Source organism: Sus scrofa, chromosome 8 (assembly GCF_054392235.1).
Source record: "Sus scrofa isolate SSC_HxYL_T2T_F1_AM1 chromosome 8, Sscrofa_HxYL_maternal_Yorkshire_Landrace_v2.0, whole genome shotgun sequence".
NCBI lineage: Eukaryota > Metazoa > Chordata > Mammalia > Artiodactyla > Suidae > Sus > Sus scrofa.
In genome coordinates, this window is record NC_139390.1 from 48234588 (window position 1) to 48256280 (window position 21693).

The window sequence follows — 21693 nt, forward strand, 5'->3', positions numbered from 1 at the left end:
CTAATCATTTAGCCCAGTTTAACGGATGTCACAGGATGCAGCATTTCTCAGTGCACTGTTTCCTTGCTCCCTAGTTCCTTACCAAGATGCCTGGCTTCCAGTAACACTGCCCATGCAGGTGGGATTCCCCCAGAACTGGAAAACACACATTTTCCCTGTGAGCCATCACATTCTTATTCTTAGAACTTAGGCACCCATTTGAAAGAATCTGTGCTAGCAATTCTTGTCCTTTTATTAAACTTCAGTCTTCTGGTTCCTTTTTGTGGAGGGCGGTGGGAGCACATCCATGGCATGAGGAAGTTCGCAGGCCAGGGATAGAACCTGCACTACAGCCGTGACAACGCCAGATCCTTAACTCCTAGGCCACCGGGAAACTCCTCGTCTTCTGGTTCTTGAACCAGATTTGGGATTAGCAAGGCAATCATTTATTTGAGAAGAGCATTGTTGTTTTCCAGGTGCCTAACCGTTCCCTTTGTTTTCAGCTCGTAGCATTCCAGAAAGCCCTTGTTCCCTGTTGTCAACTCCGTGATCCTGATTCCTTGCTCCTTTAGCCTGGTGGTTCTGATAGTGAGTTTGGTCTAAGAACCACAGGACACTCATTCCCCATGTGTCCTGAGAAAGGGCCTGGGCCCCGACCCTTCTTTTGCCGGCACTCCTGCTGCCACACCGCCTTAGCGTCTCCCACCTCCCCCTCACTTAGAACACTTAAGGGATGGTGAGCTGTGTGTGGCCATGGCCCCCTCGCCATGGCAGCCATGGCCCCCTCGCCATGGCAGCCATGGCCCCCTCGCCATGGCAGCCATGGCCCCCTCGCCATGGCAGCCATGGCCCCCTCGCCATGGCAGCCATGGCCCCCTCGCCATGGCAGCCATGGCCCCCTCGCCATGGCAGCCATGGCCCCCTCGCCATGGCAGCCGTCTCCTGTCGACCCCCTCTCCTCTGAGTCCCTCAGCACCATCAGCCCTTTCCTCAGCAAAGACCCATGGCTTACTCTAGGAAGCCTCCAGAGGAGAAAAAGTACAGAAGGAAAGAGCAGCTCCCCTGGCTCTCTCTCTCCCTTTTCAGGTTAGGGATGACAGTACATTTGGCTGTGCAAACAGTTTATAATTTAGCTGCTACGTTACCTTGTCTTTCATCAGAAATGTATACTGAGGCCCAAACAACCGTCTTGATACTTATTTTGGAAATTCAACGTATTCTTGGGTTAATTAAAATGTTATTTAAGGCAGTAGTTAATTGTGGGTGATGCCATGGTTAGGACCTAGGTTTCCATCCCTAGATATCACAGTAAAACAAAGGGTAACATCCTTTGTAAACCATGTGTCACCCAGAATGCATATAAAAGATCATAATTTAGATAATAGCCATTCAGGTTTAGGGCTGTTTTTAATTATGACATGGATATGCATAAATAAAACTTTTATTTAAATGTTAATGCTCCAGTCTTAAATCTGTGCTATGTAGGTAAGTCATGGGGAGGGAGGCGGAAATAGTCTTAATAGAAAAAGAGTAGTAGTTCTGATCTGCATTTTTAGTGGAGAGGGGAAAACTGCCCTTGCTCTGATTTTTCCCTTCACTGTATTCCCTTTTATGTATTTTTTTTCTATTTTTCCCTACAGCTTTAAAAGAGGTTATAATTTGGAGTATTCGGTTTTATTCAATTTGAACTAACAGATGCACTTTGATTGTTTTCATCTCCTCAGTCTATACCAAAACTCACTTTTCCTGGGGGCTTACTGATTGGGTGCAGCCCTGGTTTCATGAATGTTCCCAAGATCAAAGGGACCCACACAGCAATGAAAAGTGGAATTTTGGCAGCAGAATCTATTTTCAATCAACTAACTAGTGAAAATCTCCAATCGAAGACAATAGGTAAGAATTTTCTACTTAGACTCTAGAAAATTGTTGGGTTCTTCACTGGGACATTTAAAAAGAAGCCATTTAAACATACATTCAGTGTGTGGTTAGAGGATGGAAATAAATACAGTTAAATATCATGGTGGTCTCTATGTTTACTTCATTGAGCATTAAAAAACACACAGTCTTTACACAAAGCATTGAGATGTGTGTTGGACAAAGAAAGCTACGTGACCACTCAGTGTCAGACTTTTGGCCATTCTCTGTTTCATGCCCCACCTCCCTAGAATTGAGTTCAACCTGATGAACTGTGCGTCCTCACGGGCCCTTTCCTCCCACACAGCCATTTGGGCCAAAGGCTCCACAGTGCCTTCCTACAGCCCTTGCCTTAGCAGGCCTGCAAGCTCAGGGCTCCTCAGGACCCTGGTACTGCCGGGGAGGCATGGCCAGCACTGCAGCCCAGTAAATACGCGCACACACACCACACACCCACACAAAACACAGACACATACACACACCACACACACACAAACACACGTACAACACACGACACACGCACGCACACACTCCCAGCCCTCTCCCTTGCACTGTTCTTGTCAATGGTATTTCCCACCTCTCAGCTGACTATGTAATGTACTTATTTATCAGTTTTGTCTCCTGCCTCTTGGATGGAAAACTCCAAGAGCAGGGACCTCATTCACTGTGAATGATAAACATCGGTAAGCAACTCCATACATGCTTGGTAAATAAGCCTTCTTCCCTAGAGTCAGGTAGCAAATGTCCTGACAGACAGGAACCCTCAGCCCATCACATTTTGAGGTGTCCTCGGAGAAGCAGAGGCCCTGGTGTGGGGAAGAGCTGAGGTGAGCACGGCCTGCGGTGGAGGTGCTGGGCGAGTGGTGGACCTTTGTCCGATTTCTTGCCAGCTGTGCTCGCTTTTCACACAGATGGGACTGGAAGCAGGCAGGTCAGCAAGTTCAGGTTGAGGGTCAGAGCCCCAGGGAGGGGGTGGTGCCAGGAACCACTTGGCTGTGCAGCTCACAAAAAGTCAGCGAGAACAAACACATCCTGTTAAAAGTAAAATGTGGGCACCAGGCTTTATATATATCCTTCCTAGGGCTGCCACCACAAAGCACCTCAAACTAAGTGGCTTACGATGAGTTTATTCTAAACTCTGCAGGCAGCAATTTGAAGTTGAGGTGTTGGCAGGAACATGCTCTGTCTCCAAAGTCCTCAGGGTGCAGCCTTCTTGCCTTCAGCTTCTGAGTGCCCCAGGCCTGCCTGGGCTTGTGGCAGAACCACACCAGCCTCTGCCTGCGTCCCACCTGCTGTCCTCTCTGTGCCTCATAAGGACACCGGTCATTGGATTAAGGGCCCAATCTACTCCAGGAAGACCTCATCTTAACTAATCACATCTGCAGTGACCTTGTCCGGACCCACTCAGAGATAACTAGGGCCTAGCTTTCAAAATACCTTTCTGGAGAGGAACACAGTTTCAACTCCTAACCGAAGTGTCTCACTGATAAGTTATTCAATTTCTCTCTTTTATAGGGAGCATAAACTCTTTTTATCTTAACTTCCTTTCCAGGTTCACTGAATCTTGACACTAGTTTTCCATGCTACCAGTATGGCCTTACTGCCTGTTAACAACATATATCAAAGGGGCACTGAAAGATTCTTCAAGTGTGGTCTTAAACGACCACCTGCCTTTTAAAAGTACCAAGAGTTATCAGTTATTTCAGTAGCAAAGTACCTTGACAGTGAGTGTTTCATGCTCCTTGAGGCAGTTTTGCACTTAATATTTCATGTTTTTTATATAAAGGACTCCATGTAACTGAGTATGAGGACAACTTGAAGAACTCATGGGTGTGGAAGGAGCTCTACTCCGTCAGAAACATCAGACCATCTTGCCACGGGATCCTGGGTGTATATGGAGGGATGATTTACACTGGAATCTTCTACTGGATATTCAGAGGGATGGAGCCATGGACTCTGAAACATAAAGGTAATTCAGCCTCTGGGAGACAACCAGGAATGGGATCCAGTGAGTAGTAAAGAAAAGGATCTTCTTCACTTCAGTGTTTTAAACTTACTTTATTAGAGAAATGATGAATTCAGTATCTTCAAAGGGAACAAGGTATCTTTGTTATATGAGGGCTAAAGTCTTATTTCCTTAGTATGATACTTACAAGTTTTTATTAAAATGTCTAAGGAAGTACTTTAAAATAAGTGTTACATTTTCATTAAAAAATCTTCCCCCAAACTCTGTAAGGTTCTGACTCTGATCAGCTCAAGCCAGCCAAGGACTGCACCCCTATTGAGTATCCAAAACCAGACGGACAGATCAGTTTTGACCTCCTGTCGTCTGTGGCTCTGAGCGGTACTAACCATGAACATGACCAGCCAGCACATTTAACCCTGAAGGATGACAGTGTACCTGTGAACAGAAACCTGTCCATATACGACGGGCCTGAGCAGCGATTCTGCCCTGCAGGTAAGTACATCATTTCCATCTGCTCCTTCACTTGCTTTAAACGTGTCATAAATATGCTTCCATCATTTTAAGAAATTTCTAATGAATGACTCCTACATCTAGGTCCCTTTTGAAAATTCGTTATTCCTGTGGTTCCTACTCTAACCAGCAATGTTGAAGTAGTAGAACTTTGTGTTAAGCCTAATTCAGATAGCATTTCCCACACAAGCCTTTCCCTGTCTACCCTCAGCCCAATGTTAGGGTTGGTTATGTAAAACACCAAACACCTCTATCCATGGTCATGTGACTTAAAAGAGTCATTTGTCACAGCTGCATACATACGTGTACACACACTCATGTATACATACATATACACAGTCTAAAACACAAATCATAGCCACATTTAGCTCAGGGAAATAGGCCCAAACTTTTAAATTCATCATGAATATTATGCATATTTTATCTAGAGTGCTGAGCTTGCAACTAAAACTCCACTAGAAACTGGGTTTCAAATGATAGTAGAGTGGTACTCAGACATGTGAAAATCAGCACCTCCAGACTGGGAATAAGCTTCATGACTGCAGGGACCTGGACTGTCTTTTCACTTTATTTCCTAATCATTTCTGTCATCACACTGGGTTGTAAACCAAGGGTAAGGGCTGGATCTGTTGTCTCTGCAGCCACAGCCCACACACACATATATACAGGCAGACCTTGTTTTATCCCATGTCTTAGAAATGGAAAGCCTGTGGCAATCCTGCGCAGAGCAAGCCTACCAGTGACTTTTCCAACACTTGCTCCCTTCCCATGTGGTGATTCTTGCAAAATATATTCTATCAGTGATCTTTGATGTTACTATGACTCAATAAATGCTCAGATGGTTAGCATTTTTAGCAATATTTAAGGCATGTATTTCATTTAGACATAATGCTATTGCATACTTGATAGGCTACAAAATAGTGTAAACCTATTATATGCAGTGGAAACCAAAAAAAAAATGATTGCTCTACTGTGATAGTTTGCGTTATTGCAGTGTCTGGGTCTCCCACAGAGGTCTGTATATAAAATTGAAACTCAAAAGACTGCTAAAGGTGGAGTCCCTTGTTAATACTAACTCAGCCAAATGCTACCATTCCTTCTGCTTTTTTTTTTTTTTTTTTCTTTTTTGGCCTTTTAAGGCCGAAACCATGACATATGGAGGTTCCTAGGTGAGGGGTCGAATCAGAGTTGCTCTGCGGGCCTGTACCACAGCCATGGCAACAAGGGATCCAAGCCACTTCTGCATCCTCATGGATGCTAGTCAGATTCACTTCCACTGTGCCCTGACGGGAACTCCACCTTCTGCTTTTATCCATGTTTGATTTACACAGCAGCAAATGCACATACTCTCCATGGGTAAACATTTGGTCAGCAGCCCTTGAGGGTTTCTGGGAGCTGCCACCACGGGACTAAAACTTTATTCACAGCTACTTCACAGTGGTTCTGTTGTTCCCACAGGAGTCTATGAATTTGTACCTTTGGAACAAGGTGATGGATTTCGGCTACAGATAAATGCTCAAAACTGTGTGCACTGTAAAACATGTGATATTAAGGACCCAAGTCAGAATATTAACTGGGTGGTGCCTGAAGGTGGTGGAGGCCCTGCGTACAATGGAATGTAAGCTGCAGTTGGCCTCACCTGTGCCTGTTTCTCTCAAGTGGACAGCAAGCCAACTTCAAATGTTTGGAAGTTCACAAGTGTCAAAATACTTTACAGCATATTACTGACCAGAATGTTCGTAAAATAATTATCAGCAAAATAATTTTATACTGTACCTAAAATTGTCCCATAAATAATTATGAATATTTCTCTTAAATAAAGCTTTATTAAGTGATGACCTACCTCCCTAATTCTTCCAAGATTTGGTACTAACCACAAAATATACTATTGGCCGTTAATGTCCATTGGACTTGTCAAATTCAATACTTCAAGTATAAAAATAAATACATATTCTAGACCAGATACTGGTGTCCAGCCCACCAACTTCCTTATGAATTATGAACAGTTCCACTGGAACACAGCAGTGCCTACTAGTTTACATACTGTCGACAGCTGCTAGTGAGCTGCAAGTGCAGAACTGAGGAGCTGTGACTAGACTAAAATGTCTATCTGGCCCTTGAGATAGTCTGCCAACTCCCTTACCTGTAATATAAAACATGAGGACAACCTAACCACAGAGAGATACATCAAAGAATTCAGAAAAACAATACACATACTTAAGCTTTCATCTGTTTATTCAAACAAGATTTGTGTCTTTAGGAGTTTAAAAACAGGCTGGACATCATTATCCGTTGTGAATAATGCAGACAGCCATTTAAAAAGAAATCAACTTCACTGTATTTTATAATACTAGTTTATTAACAGAGTCCCTATCAGTTTTCCTCCCACTAAACAATGGGGAACTGAACTATCAAAGGGAACACATTAGGGGTCATACATAGACAAACCGTTACATTTTCTTATTGTCTTTATACAATCAATGCACACAAGCAAAACTGAATTCCTTTTTAAGCAAACATTTTTGCATAAGCTGCCTTCTCTTTATCTTTCTGTGCCTTTATCTTTTGTTTGACTTTCAGCAATTCTGCCTGGATAGCTGCAAAATAAATATGTAATGAGTTATTTCTCAAAGCATCCAAAAACTTAGGTTGACCAACAAAATGATATGATAAAAAATACATTAAAAATGATAAAACTCTTCTCCTGAAGAGTAACTGAGCCCTATCTTTATATAGGGCTATCTTTGGGTTAGCCCTATTAACCCAAAGATTTTACTCGGAGAAAGCGACCACACAAACATAAAAACCTTGGAGCATAAACTGAGAAGCCTGTCCACTAATTGAATTACACACAGTAGGGTCTTCTCCCTCTCCATCATAGAATGCAGTGTAGTGCCTCCCCTATTTCATTTTTGCAGAAAGAGACCAAAGGTATTTTAATATCTAGACCTACACTCGCTACTTCTGGTTGGTTGATTTGAAAAACAAGCTTATTTTTGTCATAGCTTTCTAAAACTTTCCTAAAACATAACCAGTAGTTTAGAATACTTAGGTTATGGCCAGTTTCAGCCTAAAGAATGGCCCTAAACATTAAATTTGCCATAAATACTTTATGTTCTAATGTTGCTCTTTCATCTAGAATTACAAGAATAGGAACCAGATCTCAAATGATACAGCAAAGCAGTCTTCAGACATGTGAAGTGGAAAGGGACCAGAATGCAAGCTGTCTCCGGGCTGGGACCCTAACTTGCTCACTGCAGCTGGCCCAGGAGCAGGTGTTCTATAACATCTGCTGAGCAAATAAATATCTAAGTGGCAAGCGGTACAGTGGTCCACAAAGATATATTCTTACAGGACAAAATGGATTTTAACTACAAAAACTGCCAACTTACCTTTATCCTCTGGCGCTATCTCCTGAGCTTTCTTAAGATCAGCCTTTAATTGGAAAAAAACAAATAAATAATAGGTTATGATTCATGAAAGTGGTTGTTTTAAAAAAAAAATTTAAAACTTAGAACAAAATCTTACCAATGCTTGATCATATTCTTTTAATCCTTGCCATCCCTGGGCTCTACGGTACAGTGCTTTGGTATTTGATGGGTCTATTTCAAGGGCCTGCAAATAATTATAAAATTAGTACTTTTATCTAATTACTGAATACTAGATTTCATTGCTAAATTTCAATTTACTGCCTATCAGCTGCAAAATCAACTCTTCCCTGCAGAAACCTCCTCTGCTGACGCTTGTCAGCAGAGGGCGCTAAGTGGGCGCAGGAGAGGAAGCGGTTTCCCTTCCAGGCTCCCCTGCTCTGCTCCTTAGGCTCCTGCAGTGAGGTGGCCAAAGGCATGGCTCCCCACAAGCAGCCTCCCAACCCCCACCACGAACTGAACCTCCCCGCTACCCTGTGAATCACAGCCAAGCCCTCCGCAGGGAGGTCTGGACCTCAGCCCCAGGAACTCGGGCCCAGCCTGGAGGGAGCAGCTGCTCTGTGTGATCCACATATATGCACATATAAATAAGTGCTGTTCCCACATTCTTCATAGTTCTCTTTACTAGTCAACCCCTCGTGATTCCAGTTACCCCCAATATATTATTTCACAGTAAACGCAGCTGAAGTCACTGTGACTTCATCTCCTGCCTGGGCCCTAGCCAATACCAAAACAACTTTTTTTTGGTCTCTTTGTCTCTTTAGGGCTGCACCTTCAACACATGGAGGTTCCCAGGCTAGGGGTCTAATCGGAGCTGTAGCCGCTGGCTTAAATCACAGCAACGTCAGATCTGAACTCCATCTGCGATCTATGTACCACAGCTCATGGCAATGGCGGGTACGTAACACACTTGAGGGAGGCCAGGGATGGATTGAACCATGGTTCCTAGTCAGATTTGTTTCCACTGCGCCATGACGGGAACTCCCCAAAACATTTTGAATAAGAACTTGCGTACACTCCTTTAGCTGACGTCTAGGGGTTTTTTTAGCAGCATGTGTGACTTTCAATAGGTTTCCCTCCGAAACAAGTGTTTAAATATATTTTATTTACTTAACGTCGGATTTTACTGGAAATGGTGTATTATCCGCCTTCCTAAAATCAAAAAGATTCAGAGTGAAGAACAATCTTTTCCTCTGGTAAGTTTTTTCCTCTGTTTGTATGCTCCTTTCTAAATTAGGATCTCAGGAGTTCCTTTCATGGTGCAGCGGAAACAAATCTGACTAGGATCCGTGACGTTGCGGTTCAATCCCTGGCCCCAATCAGTGGGTTTAAGGATCTGGCGTTGCTGTGAGCTGTGGTGTAGGTCGCAAATGCGGCTCGGATCTGGCGTGGCTGTGGCTGTGGTGTACTTTGTTGGCAGCTGCAGCTCTGATTAGACCCCTAGCCTGAAAACCTCTGTATGTTGAGGGTGCGACCCTAAAAAGACAAAAAAGTAATAATAATAAATTAGGATCTCATTTCATTTGTCCTCGCTCTGGGCATAGCTGATCTATGTACCTAGATTAATGTAAAACAGACATAAAAATTACTAGAGGTGGTCTTTTATAACACAGAAGCTTTAGTTTGGAAAATTTTTCAAACCATACTAAGAGGGAGATAGTCATAACTGCTCCATTTAAGGAAGGTAATGCTGCCGCTTTTCCAGCTTTATGGGTTAGTATTCCTGGATGTCCCCATGAAGGCAGGTATGTTCCAATAGCACCCATTCTCCTTATACAAGTCCTGATGACCCTAAATCGAAACTGAGTCCTCTTCCCACCAAGTAAGAAGTTCCTTGAGGGGATAAGTCTGTTTTAATTAAAATACCTAAGTGTCTATTAAGTGCTCAACCTGTCTGTGCCCAACACTGTGCTGAATGCTCACATACATTACCCAGTCTTTATAAACAATCCCAGGAGGAAAGCAGTGTTTTGATTCAACATATGGAGAAATTAAAAGACTCTAAAATTAGGAACATACTAAAGATCATAAAGTTAGTAACAATGGTCTAATTAGAAAACTGTGTCTGCTGACTGATTCCACAAGCCACATTCCTAATCATTCCTGGCTTTGTCTTCCAGTGCCCAGCACATAATAGGTGCTCAATAGTTATATGAATAAATGAGCTGAGAAAGTATCTTCATAGAAATTACATAATACACTATAATGGAAAAAAATAAAATCATTATTTTAAAAAAATTACGTTGATATAGCGTTGCAAGCTAAATGAGTGGCCTAAGTGGAAGAACCGAAATTCTAAAATATTTGAAGTTATGTGTTCATTGAGTCTCATTATGTTCTATGAAATAAGATATACCAGTGTCACATAAAACTACTTCTGTTCGAAGTGATAAGTCACAATCCAACTCTTTCAAAAAATCAAACAGACTTACCTCTAAACAACTGTCGACTGCGCCCTGCCAATCGGACATCTTCAGTTTACAAGCACCAATATTCAGCATGCAGCTTAAAGCGACAGGCTGCAGTTTTAACCCATCTGCTTCCTCAGAAACAGCCTTCGCGCCGTCCACATACCTGGAAAGCATATGTAAGAAAGCAGCATGCGATGCCACATAAGACTTACACTCTGCTTATTCAACTCTTCAAAAAGTGTTATGTCAGTTCTGCTATAAAGTTCAACAAATGTGAATATTCTTAATGGCCACAATCTTTTTATTAAATACTTTCCTTCAGAAAATTTTTTAAAATTTGTTTCAACTTTTTTTCCCAGAATGTTCAAAGGAGCCAACTTAAGAACAAGCCCTAAAGGTTATACCCATATATTTTTCTATTTTAAAGTCTAAAGGTTATACCCAATAAACACTTTTCTATTTTAAAACTCAGGTTTCCATTACCCACTTGCTAACTAAGTGGGTTTCCATTACCCTCTTGCTAACATAAGTGGGTGAAACCCTGGTTCTCCTTGTGGAAGGAAGCGGGAATGGAATGGGGAAAGAAACTTCTGGTGCAGATTTTGACTTGTATTTTAGCTCTGATTACTGAAAAAGGCCCCCAACCAACATGCACACCTGGCCCCTAGGATTTGGTTTCTAGAGTCTATCCCCCACTGAAAAGAATCGGGGCTCCTTGGAGAAATTCAGATCCACACACGAGGTTAGGTATAAGATGAGCCTGGAACAAGCTGTGGCAGAAGGCAAGTGCTCAGAGATCATCAGGAAAATACCAAAGGGGTACAGGAAAGGGGCCTCCACTGGACAGCCTTCGAGCATCAAAAAGAACAGTGGTAACAGTGTGATATGCTGAGTTCAATATAATCCCCAGGTTTACAGTGATACAAAGGGGGGGGGGCTTTCAAACAGAAGAATGTCAACTAATAACAGCAGAATGAATGATAAAATTAGTTTTACACAAACTTCAGTGTAAAACTGATTCAGGCAAAATCCTCAATGATGCACTCCACTGGTTGCAAGGCTACAAAGTAGTATTCACACCATCTCTCAGCATCACCTCCTGGAGGAGTTACTAATTACTTACAAAGGAGAAAGGAACTTTTACAACACAGACAGCTGGCTAACAACTATGGCTAACAATGATAATGCCACCTTAACCAAGTGCCAAAACTCACAACAGGCCAAACTGCCAATTGCCTTCAGGATGCGCTATCACAGGAAATATACAACTTCACTTATTTAAGATCTCTTGCTAAAATATTTAACCTCGAACTCATCTTGAGGAAGCAATACAAACACAGATGGTATTGTATAAGACAAATAACTTAGACTCCACAAAGTGTAAATGACTAAAAAAACACGTAGGAGTTCCCGTCGTGGCGCAGTGGTTAATGAATCGACTAGGAACCATGAGGTTGCGGGTCCGATCCCTGCCCTTGCTCAGTGGGTTAACAATCCAGCATTGCCGTGAGCTGTGGTGTAGGTTGCAGACACGGCTCGGATCCCGCATTGCTATGGCTCTGGCATAGGCCAGTGGCTACAGCTCCGATTCGACCCCTAGCCTGGGAACCTCCATATGCCGTGGGAGCAGCCCAAAGAAATAGCAAAAAGACAAAAAAAAAAAAAAAAAACATGTAGAGGTAGGTCTATTAAAGACTAGAGGAGAATAATGACAGAAAACCAAATGAACAATGGAGTCTAGAGGGAAAAAAATGGAAACAACTGGGAACATTTGAATATGGATTATATATTAGATAATACTGTATCAGTGATATTTGTGAGATGTTTTAATGGTATTAAGATTAGGCAGAAGAATGTCCTTGTTTCTTAGGAAACACCTGCTATAATATTGAGGGGCAAAGTGTCATGGTATCTGCAACTTCCCTTCAAAATGACTCTGCAAAAACAAATATAGCTAAAGTTAAAAATTGGTGAATGCAGGTAAAGGTACATGAGTATTTATGTACTATTCTTTACTTTTCTGTATTTTGCAATTTTTCAAAATAAGAATCTGGAGGCAACCAAATAAATTCAACTATTTCAATATGCCTGATTACTCTGCAAGTAATATGCGAAAAAATACAAAACACGACTCCTGAATTTCAGTTTATAATTCAATTTACAAGTTCTTAAAAGCAATTTATTAAAATTATTTTATTACCTTAAAACTTTTGTGTATTTTTTAATGGCCATCTCCCACTTCTGGGATTTGAAAAAAGTATTTCCAATGTTTTTTAAGTCTTCAGTTATTAATAAAATTTTATCTATCTGTATAAAAGAAAGAATGTAAATATACTATAGTTTATAACACGGTTTAGTGCTAAGTTCTATCATTAAGACAGATTCATACAAAAAGCTCAAAATTTAAGTGCTAAATAATTTTAGGCAATTTAAATAATTAAAGTTTAATTAATCCGAAAGTACTCACATCTTTTAAATCTATATCTGCGTCCTCAGGGAAATCTGGATGACTGTCACCAGAACCATCTTTTGGGAATATTCCCCAATCATCCCCTTCCTTCAGTTCTCCGCACTCTGCAATAACGCACAACTGTAAAAACAACCCTAAATGTAGAACTGCAATACCATATTAATGATGATTTAAAAAGGGTCTGGGTGCAAAGGCTACACAGCTTCAAGTCAGGTTCGACAGCATCCAAGTCACTTGTAAAAGGACAGAGTGACGTCAGGAGGCCCATCTGCTCCAAGTGCTGTGATGCCCTCCACACGCAGCCCAGTAGCACAAGCCATGCCACTACTGCACGGAGCACTGACGGCTCCTCACAGCTCGGTGTGCACAGGATACATGGAAAACATCATCATCCTCTTTACATGGGGCATGTGCTTTCAAGTGAACGTTGTTTCCTCAGCCCACCTCCTGCAGGTCTGCATTTCCACTGCCCATTCACAGCCCTGCCCATCAGAGTGGGTCGTATGACGGCCGTTTCTCGAGAGTTACATCATCTAGCCTAAACCTTTAAGTAAGTTACAGGGGATAAAGAAACAGGCCAAGAAAAGGTAAATAATAAGAGAAGGCGAAACCGCAGGTTAAGTGACAGAGAGGAGACCAAGGGTCCCTGGTTTCCTGTGCGCTCTGCATTCATGGACACACTGACTAAAAGTCAGCAAGACTGAAGCTGAAATAATAAAAACCTTTCATGCTGCCCTTGTCTTTCCCACTAGGAAACAGCTTCTCCACCAAGAGCTGTTCCAGCAAAGATTCACCTGAGCCTTCACTCACTCTTCTTTAACAGCAGCCGAGATAATGAGCATCTCACCCTGTAACTGGTTACTCACTTTGGCAGGCTTTTCACCTTTCACCTCCACATTTTCCAGGATCCTTGCCACACCCATGCCCTTAATCACTTGGCCAAACACTACATGCTTCCCATCCAAGTGCGGAGTTGGAACTGTTGTGATGAAGAACTGAGAACCGTTTGTGTTGCAGCCAGCGTTTGCCATGCTCAGTAACCCCTCCTTATCATGCTGCAGGAATAAGTCAAAGGAAAACCAAGGTTAGATACAGTCAAGAGTTTCAATGACTCTCTACTAACCATTCACATTAAACAAGGAGGTATTGAAGAATACAAAACACAAAAAAACTAAGGTGTTTCCACTGTGGTGCAGGAGGTGAAGGATACGGCATTGTCTCTGCAGCAGCTCGGGGATGGGGTGCACTGGAACATCATTTAGGTCAAACAACACAGTGTAGTTTTACTTCATATTAAGTACAACCTTCAATTCACAAAACAAGGTACCTAATCACTTTTTAAACTTTAGGAAAAACTTATGAAACCAAATAAAATAACAGACATAATAGTGGGGGCAGCGGTGGTACTTCTAAACTGGCTACTTTGAGAAAATGCTTACATGTCATCTTTACGATGAAGATGCTGCATTATGGAAATCTATTCTATTACTATGGAAATTCTTCCCTTTACAACACCATTAAGCTGAGAACAGTGAGGGACATTCAGCTCAGACAGGACATTAAGTTAGGTACTTTCATAATCTCCAAGGAAGCCAAATATTACGGCTTCCACCCCAGGGGAAGCCCTTCTTCAGAGAATGCCCAAAAGAAACTGCTCACACATCTTGAAATCAGAGTTCCACCCTCACACCAGCTTATTCAAAGGTTATGTAAGACCTGCTTTCTTCACCTTCCCACCTCACCCTAAGGCTTTCTACATGTACACCTTGTAGGGCCACACCTTTGACTCAGGTTAGGCCTCCCACCTGAAATGCCTTTTACCCTGAAATCTAAATCTAACTCAGCTTTCAAACTGGTAGAAGGCAAGAACCACGTGTCCTTTCAGTAGACCTCCTTTCTTTCACTTTTATTTTGGTTTTTTTGGCTGCACCCATGGTATGCAGAAGTTCCCGGGCCAGGGATCGAACCCGAACCACACCAATGACCATGCCAGAGCCTTAACCTGCTAAGCCACCAGGAACTCTAGGTCCCTCTTCTTTTGATCAACATGTCCATCCCATGATCTTAGTTCTCATCCTTCTGGTAGCTCCCCTTTTTCCTTTCCAAAAGTTTGGTGTTTTTCCCACAACTTTAAATATTATTAATTGTATTTCCTCAGCCTCCTCATTCCTTTGCCTTCCCTCACACTCCTCCCTCAAAAGGGCATCTATATTTTAGCTCCTATCTAGCCAATCTCACCCTGTGAGGCCTAGTTTGCCCAGCTTAAGTACCACTCCTCAATGTCTTCCTGATAATCTGGACCATATAAACTACACCTTTCTCCTACAGGACATATAGAAAGTCTCAATCAACTTAGCATTTATCTGCATACTATTATTCTCCAGTTGTCCTATGTGTTTTAACTCTATCTTTCTGGTAAGATTTTCAATTCCTTATCATGAGGTCCTTTCATTTTTATAAATCCTTTGGTGCCCGTGACTGTATTAGCTGTGGTCAATAAATACTGTTTAAAAGACTGATGACATTTTATTCTCAAATAATCCTAATTACCTTGCTCATATTCCTCATTTCCAAAGACATCCCTTTACTTTTGTACTTACACATCCATTCTTATACAGTGAATGATGCAACATACCCCAATGGGGACATCTTAGGACAATGAAGATAAGAAGGCACAGGTACCACTAATGTCCTTTAGGAGCCTGGACATTAACCAGATCTGCTAGCTTGCAAATCCCCTGACATCTTGAACATTAGCGATGGTTTTGTTGCTCTTCAGATTTAAGCATAAAGATGCACAAGTTACCATCCCTCCGACAAGAACATTTTCCCTGCAAGTTTTTACCATTTGGTGCCACCCTTAAAAATGTCATTGGCTTTACTAAAGGACAGAAACCTGAATCGCTCTGAAATAACTGTTGTATTCTTGCCAAATAAAAGCATTACTGGGTAAAATTTTTTCATATTAAAGATGCTTTACAAGTATGATTTCTTTCACAAGAAAAGGAGACTCTAAGGACATCTGAGGCATTTATCCTAATCCAACAAGTATCCCAGACATATAACACAACCTTTACTCTCAGCAATAAACATGTACTTTTGTCTACTTTACCTTATAATGGAAATTTTCATCTTCAAATTTTTCACCATAAATACTTTCTCCACCTGTCCCATTCTGATTTGAGAAGTCTCCACCCTGAATCATAAATTTCTTAATAACTACAAAACAGGAAAATCACTATTAGAAACCATGGAATGGCTGACTTCAGAAATGTTAACTGATGAATATGTGATAATAAAGACAGTTTCTCTGTCTGTCCCCACCCATCCCTCCAACTCCAAACTCATGAAAGGCTTTTCACAATCTGAATCCCAACTACTATGCCTGCCTGAGGCCCCAATGACACTCTAAGAATTAGTTCATATGCACCTGCTCTACACAATTGTCAGAGACCTCAAAATCAGATCTCCAGGGTACCTTGATTCTAACTCCCTTTTATAATATGTATCATAATGATCCATCTCCTCCAGCAAACAATTAGCTCCTAAGTACAGCAACTCCCTCCTTCATCCCTAGTACTCATGTCCAAGGCTGGGCACATGCTGGTTACCCAACAATGCCTTCTGAATAAACCAACTATTCCCAGGAGATGTGTTACACTGTGATGGAAGCACTTCAGCAAATTTCACTTAGGAGCAGTGTTCCCAAGAACACTGCCACATGCAGAGATTCCCTACCTAAGACTCACCGGATGATGTAGTAAAGAGACACAGCTGGGTGACGGGGGAAAGATACAGGCAGAGCCTGGAGAATTCAATGTTTCCTTAGTCTCTCTCCCTGCCATCAAGGTTACAGAGCACATTCTTCCTCGAGCAAAGAAAACGCAGCAACATGTGCATAAGGTTTCTGCCCTGGAAAGTCCTTTAAAGACTCAGCAAGGTTTTTATTGGGACTGATCACACAGGCACCAAAATTCCAGATTCCAAAAAGGGAAGCAAGTGTTCAGCAGAAACTGAATTATTTGTACAAACAGTCTAGGCAGAGAAAACCACCTTGACAATGTAGACAATGGTTCAAGTGCCAGGTCCCCAGACTCCAGGAAACAGCCACCCTTGCAAGCAGACTTTTCTAAGAATAGCAGTCTCGGGCCTGCCATGCTCTTTTCTACATACGCTTTATTAGCATACAGGCACACCTCATTTTATTGTGCTTTGCAGATACTGTGTTTATCACAACTTGAAGATTTATGGCAACTCTGCATCAAGCATGTCTATCGGCACCATTTTTTTCAACAGCATCTGCTCACACTGTGTCTCTGTATCACATTTTGATACTTCTTATAGTATTTCAAACTTTTTCATTATTATTTGTTATGGTGATCTGTGATCAGTGATCTCTGATGTCACTACTGTAACTGTTTTGGTGTTTTTTAGCAATAAAGTGTTCTTAGATTAAGTTACATACCTTTTTTTTGGCCTAACGCTCCTGCACACTCAAGAGACTAAAGCATGGTGTAAACAAAACTTTTAAATACAGTGGGAACCAAAAATTTGTGTGACTTATTTTACTGCAAAATTTGCTTTATCAAGGTGGTCTGGAACTCCAGCATCTCCATCTTTTCTTACACTGGTATTTTATTAAATATGAAAGTAAACCACCAGTAAATTTTTTTTAAGGCCATACCCATGGCATACTTAAGTTCCAGGCTAGGGGTCAAATTGGAGCTACAGCTGCCAGCCTACACCACAGCAAGGCCAAATCCGAGCCTTGTCTGTGACCTACACAACTCAGCGCCAGACCCAGATCCTTAACCACTTTGCAAGGCCATCGATCAAACCCAAATCCTCATGGATACTAGTCGGGTTCATTTCTGCTGAGCCACAGTAGGAATTCTGAAATATTTTTAAATCAATGTTAATATTTTCTTAATCAAGTCTTTAAAATAATTACTGATATAATTACAGTTTAACTTATTTGTTCATTCATTAAACAAATATTGAGTGCCTACTCAATAACTATACTAGCTGCTGAGGACCAAATGGTGAGAAGACCAAGTTCCTGAACTCATGAAACCTACAGTCTATTGGGGGGCCTATCAAATAATCACTAAACAAAGGTACTGTAACCAAGTGGGACCCTACGGGGCTCCTCAAAACAGACCTCCCCCTCCCATGTCGTCCACCTTCTTATCTACAGAAAAACTTCAGCCTCCTAAGTTTCCCCTCAGTTCCAAAAAGTAAATTTAATCAGAGAAGTGAGAAAATGCAGAAAAAAGGAAGAGTCAAGCAAGACAAAATAATAGCTTAACCATAAACAAAGTCAAGGACCTTTAGTTCCTCCTTAAGGGCTAGATAATATCCTGAGCCATGTCCTTAGATCTGTTTTGCAAATATTGAAACCCTGCCCCAGGCGGAAGAAGTTAACCATACACCTCCCACAAGCAGGTAAGACCCCAGACCAGTTGGAACCAGAACGTTGATGATGCTGCCTCCCAATGACCTCACCACCAAATCAGAAGATGTCCCCGAGGTGATCACACCTCCCCCCGACCCCCCATTCCTGTCTTTAAAAATCTCTCCCTAAGCGACTTCAGCTCTTTCAAGCACTAGCTGCCTGGACTCCTTGGTTTGTGCCTACAATAAATGGTGCCCTTTCCTTCACGACAATCCAGAGTCTGTAGATTGGCTTTACTGCAAGTGGGCAAGTGGACCCAAGTTTGATTGGGTAACAGTATGTATGACTACACAGTGTGAAAAGCAGTGTGAGATGATATCTTTTAATCACGTATGATACCAGGTGTCCAAGACATTGAACCTTTAAATCAGCTGCAGCCTTCCCAAGCAATCCAGCCCAATAGGCATAATTTTTTGTCACCAGCTACCCAAGCACTACTTATTTACCAGACTGCACCCTAGTGAATTGAGGGCAGTCTGTTTCTCTATACCTAAACCTTAGTGCCCTTCCACAATTCATTCCACCTTTCACAACCCTTATGAAAATGACCATTGTCTCAGATGTCAAAGCATCTTCTCGGAAACTAACAGTTAAACTTTTGACTCTCATCCCCTACTTAGTGTTTTCTTCCCTAACTCCTACAGAACAGGACTCAATGATCCATAAGAGGAATGAGATTCAGAAAAAGTATACATACTTCGATGGAAAGGGCATCCTTTGAAATGGAGCGGTTTTCCAGTGGTGGGTCCAATGCCTTTTTCTCCTGTACACAACGCACGAAAATTCTCTGCAGTTTTGGGTACAATATCTGCAAACAATTCTAAGACAATTCGACCAACTGAAAGAAAAAGTGAAAGAATGTTGGTATGCCACACAACCAACCAAATAAATGGTAAAAGATGAGTTGGTAAAATTAGTGACTGAAATACCAAGCTCTGCATTTTTCTATATTTAGTCTACCTAATGTTAAGTATCATATATTTAGATGAATTTGAAACATTTTATTACACCTTACAAAGGATCATAAATACAGTAGCCAGAAGACTAGCACTATTTAAGGGATACCATGAACTACAAGCAGTTTTTAATTCTAATTTCTCTGACATGTCCTCTTAACTTCCAAAACCAAGTAATTGTGGGTGAAAAATACTGCCTGCCACATTAATAAATAAAAGATGTTGGCAGCCATCAAGCCGGCAGCCACCGCAGCTGCCCCCAACTGTGCACCTGAAGGGATTCAGGATGGCCCTAGATAGATAGCTAAGGTGCATACCGAAGAAAGGACTTGAATAAGCACAGAAGCCTACCTACATAGAAAAGCACTGAACTCACTAATTTTAGGTGCCTGGTTTTCTTTACTCTTCTGCTGGTCTTTGTGGCACAACTCCTGTATCCCAGCTCCCCCATCACCTCTTTGAGGCAGTCCCTCATAGCTGAGAGGCTGACTCCCAGGCCTAAGCCCTCAGTTTTGTCCAGCAAATAATACATTATGTCTCAACTTTTAGGTTATGCTTTTTTTTTCAGGTGACAGAAACAACAGGAGAAAATGAAATATCCTTTGAGTGGTCAGGCTGGCCAAGTTTTAAGTATAACTGTAGTCTCTGTGCTCTGTGGAAACTGCCTAGAACTGCCTTGAAAGCGAAAGCTGAAAAAGTTCCCACTCTAAGACAGATGAAAAATAAACGTAGCACTAAAACTCAAAACAAACTGAACATCTAAGTTCATACATGTGTATGAATAACATCCACAGGGTCCCTCAAGCTAGATGTGTCCGTTTGTATAATGCATTCAAACACACTGCCTGGCCAGCAATTTTAAAGAGCTCTGGAACAAGAGCAATTCAGCAACAAAGCAATGTGCTAATTCACAAGGCTTCAGGCACTTCAGAGCTGCTATGGTAGCCTAGGCAACCACAGAGCCACATGGATCTAATTTTCCCAAATGCCAAAACAGGGAAATGTTCACCTCGCTGAATGGACCTCTAAGTTCAGAATCAGTAATAAGGAGGGAGGAAAAAAAGTAAAAGAAACAATTTTTTTAAAGAGTCGCTTTAATGTATAACATGGCAATTACTGATCTATGTCGGTAGCAAGAGACACGGCGTGACAGGAGTCCACCAAGGTTTTTTGAATGTCCCCCTGCAAACATAAAATCACCTTATCTTAGGCCAACGTGATGGTGCTAGGTGGCTGGCTAGTGAAAACAAATCCGGAGACAAGCCGAAAGACCGCCACCATCCCCGACCAGAAATTTCCAGAAACTTCCTTACACCCAACAGCACCGGCACAAGGGCGTGGGTTTGGCCCAACCCCGGACGCCAAGACTAGACGGTAGTATTGCTCCAGGGCTCGTTGTGGGCAGCCATCCCCCCCTCCCGCCCCCCGCGCCAGAGCGGCCCCCGGCCCGAGCCCGGCCCCAAGTCCCGAGACCCCGACCCTGGGGCGCCTCGCCTCACCTCGCTCCCCTCCAATGTCCACATCAAAGAAGACTCGGGGGTTACTTGGGTTGGAGGGCTTTGCCTGGGGAGACGGGTGTGACATGGTAACCTGCCGAAGCGTTAGCGAGCTACTCCTGATAACCGCGTGGCCACCGCGCAGCTCAAACCCCTGAGCGCTTCAGTCCGCGAAAAGCGGCGGCGCTGACGAGCCTCTTCCGGCGCCAGGTCCGGAAACCGCGGTCCGCCTTCCGGTGCCATCTCCAGACTTCCGGCGCCGCGACCAAACTTCCGGTCCCGCCTCCCAACTTCCGACGCCTCCGCATACGCGAACCTGCCTGTGGCGGTTCCCGCCTTCTTTTTCCCCCTCATTTCTTCTCCGCTGTAGTTGTAGCCGCAGTTCTTTTTATTCTTTTCGCTTGGGTTTCATCGCTTTTCCTGCTGTCATGGTGTGGGAGAGCTTTTCCGCTGGCCTTCCCCATTCCATTCTCGGTCTCCGCTCACCGGAAGGGCTGCTTCTGTGCAACTCTGGAAAACAGGGATAAAGAGGGTCGTTTGAGGATAAAGAGTCCGTCACTTAACACTAGGCCTGGTACAACGTGGCCATGGCTACCAGTGGTCGCTGTGCTTTTGTTGCCGTGTTGTGACTTACCCCGACATGCTGGCGGTGTGAGTGAGCGCGGGAGGCCGGGGCGGAGGGTCCAGGAGAGGGCAGTGGATTCCTGCTGAAACTGCGTCATTACAATGCCCACTTTACCTTAGGGGGATTTGTGCAAGGGTTTTACCTTTCTGTGTGACTGCGCAGTCTCACTTTTTGATATAGCCTAATTTTGGAGAAGAGTGGTATGTATGGTCCTTGGAACTTTGCGGTATTCTAATTGTTGACTGATTTATTTCATGTTTCCTTCCGTGAGAATTAAACCCCACGAGGACAGAAATTTGGTTTTCTTTTTTCTTTTTCATTTTTTCCTGCCCCCAGCACTTCTTACAGTTTCTATCCTTGAGAACGTTTCATTTCCATATGCCTTTATGTACTGTTTGAGAAAATTTTCTGTATCAGTTCTTAAGGCTGATCCTTTCCAATTGCAAGACATTAAAATTTAAAATGTTAATTCCTTATCAGTTG

At 42.6% G+C, this 21693-nt stretch overlaps 2 protein-coding genes across 5 annotated transcripts in view; one reads left to right on the plus strand and one right to left on the minus strand.

Moving 5' to 3' along the window:
- Window positions 1-6329, plus strand: part of ETFDH (electron transfer flavoprotein dehydrogenase) — a 47284-nt gene extending 40955 nt beyond the window's left edge. For all 3 annotated transcript variants that reach the window (NM_001444510.1, NM_001444512.1, NM_001444511.1), the window contains 4 exon segments: window positions 1704-1872; window positions 3680-3862; window positions 4130-4351; window positions 5828-6329. In NM_001444510.1, coding sequence (NP_001431439.1) covers window positions 1704-1872; window positions 3680-3862; window positions 4130-4351; window positions 5828-5991 — 738 coding nt within the window. In that variant the 3' untranslated portion in view covers window positions 5992-6329.
- A 257-nt stretch (window positions 6330-6586) lies between these two features.
- Window positions 6587-20776, minus strand: PPID (peptidylprolyl isomerase D). 2 transcript variants are annotated; one of them, XR_014811887.1, is made up of 10 exons: window positions 20589-20776; window positions 18831-18971; window positions 15791-15897; window positions 13545-13733; window positions 12676-12798; window positions 12409-12515; window positions 9387-10371; window positions 7898-8593; window positions 7762-7804; window positions 6587-6966 (listed from the first exon to the last, which is right to left on the minus strand). XR_014811887.1 is itself a non-coding variant. In NM_001244386.1 (10 exon segments), coding segments are annotated over 10 exon segments (1113 nt in total). In that variant the 5' UTR covers window positions 20674-20755; the 3' UTR covers window positions 6587-6877.
- Between the last annotated feature and the right edge of the window lie 917 nt (window positions 20777-21693).